Below are 5,169 nucleotides of genomic sequence, written 5' to 3'. Positions count from 1 at the left end.
CGGTGGCAGCGGCGGCGGGCCCGGCCGGCGCCGCTCCTGTGGGGTCTGTGACGGCGCTGACGTTTGATGCGGAGTTGTTGTGAGGGTGGGGGGTGGTTCTGGATGAGTGTGGCCGCAGGGCGCTGCATTGGCGCACACGCTGAGTTGCCGACTAGAGCCCCATGTCATCGCTTGGCCACCACCCTGACACACGCGGTTGTAGAGGGCAATACTAGTGTGCAATTGCACAAGGATTCAAAGACGATCACCTTTTTGAAATGTGCAGGCCACGACAGCCACACCATGGCAGGCTTGCAGGGCCATGCTGCCAGGCAATGGGCGCTGCTGCTGCCGTAATATCAGAAACAAAACACGTGTCTTGTGGGCCGCAGTCTGACCCAGGGCTGCAGCTATGCCGGGTTGCAGCGTTGCATGGACCATGTGCACACCCTGCCTTGCGTATAGTACTGCCCCTCACGCCCAACCAGGAGCATGCTGAGGGCAAACGCGTGCCGCGACTCGGCGCAACACCAGGTCTGTACATGTTCTGATAAGAGCTGACTGCGAGACACACAGCTGGAACCAACCTGTCACTTACTTCAAGCCCTGCGGCTTGCCCGGCGGCGCAGTCGGTGTTGTCGGGGTCCGTGTGTCACGCTTAACATGATCATGACGCACCCATAGCAATTCAAGTGGAGATGTGCAGCAAGCTGGCAGTGTGCGAGGAATTCGCCTCAGGCGCAAGCCGTTGGCACGAAACTCACCCAGCGTCCCCGTCACCGACCCAACCACCTCACGACACCCCCGGCCCCAACCAGAAGCTACCCGTGCAGCAGACGGACCTGGCAGGCCTGCGATGCAGCTTCATGCAATCTGATAAAATGCGTTTGTTCCGACTCATTACACCAGGGACTTGCACGAAATTCAATCATCGCGGCCAACCCCTCGCTCCAGCTGCTCAGCGCGCTGTATCCTTCGAGTTGGGGTTACCGCAGCATTATATTGGTGGCATGCGGTTACACGCGCTTGGAAGCAGCAGGCTGAAAGGCAGCGTCAGGCGGATAGCGGGCGAGTCTACAGCGCTGCTTTGATGCGGCGGTCGCCGGGGCCTGTGCAGCAGCCAGAGGCCCAGCTGACAGGCGCTGCAAAGAAAACTCGGGCCCAGCAGAGTGCAGCTAATGTTTTGCTTGACGTCCGGGCCTCGTCCTGTTCACCACGGAAAGGCAGCGTCGGCCCCCGCAAACCTGGCCCCAGCGCAGTGGACGGCAGCGGTTGCGTTGTTATCCACGGGACTGGCAAAAACGGCGCAGCTGCCCACCATGGTGTTCCAGCCGACGGCGGCGGGGCCGGCGGCGGCGGCGAGGGAGCTTCCAGCCATGACAGCCGGCCAAGGTCGCGGCCGACGTGCTGGCGCAGCGCTGCGTTGCTGCTGATCGCCCTGGCCGCGGCCGCTGCGCTCGCCGCCCACGCGCGGTCCCCCGTGCCAGGTGCCACCAATCTGCTGGGGTCCCGCGACGCCCGCGGCGGGCAGCGCGGCGCCGTTGGTGCTAGCGGAGCCGAGGCGCTACCCCTGGAGCGGCCGTCAACCGTTGCCGGTTACGCAGGGAACAGCAGGAGCGGCGACGGCAGCAGCAGCAGCGACGCCGGCACCCACCCACCAAGCGGCAGCACCAGCAGCATCAATGGCGCTGAGCAGGGCGCAGCCAAGATTGCCAAAACAAGCAGCCGCAGTAGCGACCACCCAGGCGGCACCCACACACCCGCTGCAGCAGCTCAAAGCGCAGCACCGTCCGCCATCTGGGCAGCCCGCGGCAACGCCGCACCGGTTGTGCTGCTTTCTGGGGGCCGAACCTCGGCTATGGCGGGCGACACCTTTGCCGCCGCGGGCTTCAACTGCATTCCGCCAGAGCGCGAATTTGATTGGCTGCCCCATGCGCTGCCAGGCCTGCAGGATCGTCAGGGGCCCACGGCGGAGCCAGAGGAGCGGGGGGTGCGGCGGCGGGGCCTGCAGCAGCGGCAGGAGCGGCTGCGACAGCAGCAGCAACAGGAGCAGCAGCAGTACATCACGCCGAGCAACGCACTGAGGCTTGCACAAACTAGGGGTGCTGGGCCTTCTGGCCGTTCGGTCGCTGCCGCAGATAGGGCAATCGGCACGAGCAAAACGCAGGGAGGCGGAGGTGGCACTGTCGCCAGCGGCGCTGACGACAGCGCAAAAGGCGATGGCGGCAGCCACAGCCGTAGCGGCAGCAGCAGCGGCCCCGGCAGCAGCAGCGACAGCGGCAGCGGAGGTCGCAACGGCAGCGGCGGCATCGACGATGGTGTTGGGTGGCGTGATTTCAGGATTGCTATTGTGAACGACGTGCCGTTCCACCACGAGGTCACCCTGGGCGTCGCCCACGCGCTGCAGGGCCGCAGGGACCGCCTCAAGGTGCACACCCCGCGCTTGGGTACCAATTTGTGTGTTTCTGTGTGTGTGCATGTGTGGGTGCATGCTCGTGTGTTTGTGCGGTGGGGTTGTGTGCGAGTGCGCGAGTGCGCGAGTGCGCGAGCGGGTGTGTTTGTGAGTATGTGTGTGTGTGTCCTGTGGGAAACTGCACGCAGGTGTGCGCACGCACGCTCTTGGGCTCGCTTGGGTCGCGAGTCCGCATCACTGGTCGCCACGGGGTATGTCTCAGGCCGTTCGACCCCAGCAGTCACGGTCCCTTCCACCAAGTACCTCCCTGTCCCCCGCCTAAAAGGTGTACCTCCACAAGAGCGTCTTCTCGCCAGACGCGTCCGGCCCCTCCCACGGGCTGCTCCCCTTCCTCCGCCGCAAGCTGCCCAACACCACGCTGGCCGACGCCTACCACAAGCGCGGCATCGCCCCCGCTGACGTGGTGTTCTTCCTGAGCCCCGAGTTCAACATTGACTACGTCAGGGAGTTCATGGAGGCGGCGCGGCCGCGGCTGGTCGTGATGTTCATACACGAGCCAAACATGGAGATCAGGCGCGTGGGGGAGGTGGTGTGGGGGAGATTGGGAGTGCGAGAGATATTAGGCGTGTGGAGGATCAGCCGTACCGGGGATACCTGCGCAAGGTGCGTGACGTCACATTGCCAACTACCCGCACCGACAGGCGCCTGCGCTACCTGCTGGGTCTGCATCCCTTCACCGGCGTCGCCACCCTCTCGCCCCACGTGGCCGACAAGCTCAGCAAGCGGCTCAACGGCGCGCATACGCACTGGATGCTGCCGATGCTCCCGGCCGGCTGCGACAGCGGGTGCTTTGAGGGCTTCGCGGTCCAGGGCAAGTGAGTCGTGGGGCCGGGCCGCCAAAGACCAGCCATGGGGGAGCGCGGGACCGTTGCAAGGCCAAGCAGCCTGGCAATGCTTGCGTTGGGCAATGCGGTCGCGTGGCCCATCACACTTTGTTGCGCGGGTGGTCATGTGCTCTGCCAGGGGTAGTGCGTGGCTGGCCATCACCATGCGACAAATGCACACATTGACACTACAACGCACCCCAACAAAGGTTTGAGGGCACGCGGAGGACCTATTCGACACTGTGGCAGGCCATGCTCAGCCGCCAGCCGCAGCCCGCCCCGCCTGACCCCGCCGTCGGCGCAGCCGCGGCCCCGCCTGCCGCCAGCCCTCCCTCCCTGCGTCGGCCGCGCGGCCTCGCGGGCGCGGGGGGAGCGGCCGGCGCGGCGCCAGTGCCGCGCATCAACATTGTTGGCAGCGGCAATCTTGCTGCCCTGAAGCTGCCGCGCGGCTTGGCGGGCAGTGTGTACGTGTATAAGGACCTGGGGTATGGGGATTACTACGACACCTTGTGCAGGTGGGTTTTCGGGTGTGTAAGATATGCAACAAGTGGGTGCAACGCCGGGAGTAGGTCATCCGGGAGGATGAAGAGTGGGTCAAGGAGCTTGAACGTGGACAGCTTCTCTTCGTAGTGAAGGCTGCCTTGCCTGCCGCTGGCTTCTGTCGCGTACACACCTGCTGCACGCACGCACGCGCACGCACAGAGGAGAGAGACACACATGCACTCTCTCACTCTCTCTCACATGCACATACGCACGCACACAATACACGCACACCACTACTCCTCTATTTCATTGCGTGATGCCAGCAGCGAGGCCAGAGCTATTTAAAAAAGGGAAATCCACACCCCAGCCTCAAACCCCTGCCGGTCATGCCCTGCCGCCATCGCGCCCCCAACACCACCACAACAAGGTCAATCGCTCTGCTGCCGCTGTTCAACGAGGCCAGCGGCTACCTGCGGGACAAGATCAGCAGCAGCGTGTCGGCGTCCCTCGCGGCCGGCACGCCGCTGCTCGTGCCGCGGGTGTTCCTGCAGACCTACTCGTACATGACGGCCGAGCACGTGTTGCTTATGGTGAGGGCGGCTTGGGGGGAGGCAGGGGTGGCGGCGGCGAGCTGGGGTTGCGGTTTTCTGGCAGTGCAGTGTGGGCGGTGCGCAGCCCTGGAGGGAGTGGTCCGGGATTGTGCCACGCCCGGGTGCGACGACCGGGCCATGGGCGTTGCGCTCGGACGCATTGCGCGCACATGGACACCGTTACCGCGCGAACGTTCAGCGTATGCACAATCCCGACGTCTCTCACGGCCCTGTAATGGACTGCACGCACCCAGGAGCCTGGGGAGAGCGAGCTGCAGGCGATGGAGCGGCTGATGGGCTCCCCGTCGCTGCCGGACGTGCTGGCGGCGCGCCGCAAGGCGCTGCTCCGCCTGCGGTTCGTCCTGAACCTCCAGGCGGCAGCCAAGCTCGACGCCCTAGTCAAGGCGGCGCAGGGCCGGGCGAAGTCGCCGGGAAAGCACCCGCCGTCGCTGGAGCGGCGCGGCGGCGTGGCCAAGGCGGGAAGTCAAGGTCGAACAGGTGGCGGCAAGGAGAACCTTCTTTCAAAAATGAACCCGTGACCACCGTGCGTTCCTTTTGACTGCATTTCTTGGTGTTCAGGAACTGCAAATTGCCACGATTTTGATCAAATGCACGGGGAGGTCACAATTGCGGCATGGGTGCGGCTCACCATTGCCATGAACGCGACGGGGCGGGTGCAGGCCATTAGCGCTCGGCCACGCGTCACTAGCTCACTACGCATCACGTGATCACACAGGCATGTCGAGTCGTCCGCTATCGCCACAGTCCGCTGATTGGAAAGCACCACAACAAGTGACCTTGCAGCCTGGCATCGCTCAGC

The 5,169-nt window shown here is 64.6% G+C and overlaps 1 protein-coding gene across 1 annotated transcript; it reads left to right on the top strand.

The window, feature by feature from the left end:
• Positions 1-1,233: 1,233 nt before the first annotated feature.
• Positions 1,234-4,888, top strand: MNEG_11986 (hypothetical protein; the record flags this gene model as incomplete). Its single annotated transcript, XM_014039542.1, has 6 exons — positions 1,234-2,407; positions 2,718-2,935; positions 3,094-3,267; positions 3,486-3,791; positions 4,187-4,349; positions 4,604-4,888. Coding segments are annotated over 6 exons (2,320 nt in total), but the record flags the coding sequence as incomplete, so codon positions are not given.
• Positions 4,889-5,169: the final 281 nt, after the last annotated feature.

The sequence above is a fragment of the Monoraphidium neglectum genome (genome assembly GCF_000611645.1).
Source record: "Monoraphidium neglectum strain SAG 48.87 unplaced genomic scaffold scaffold03001, whole genome shotgun sequence".
Lineage (NCBI taxonomy): Eukaryota > Viridiplantae > Chlorophyta > Chlorophyceae > Sphaeropleales > Selenastraceae > Monoraphidium > Monoraphidium neglectum.
This window is presented reverse-complemented; position numbering and strand designations above follow the sequence as displayed.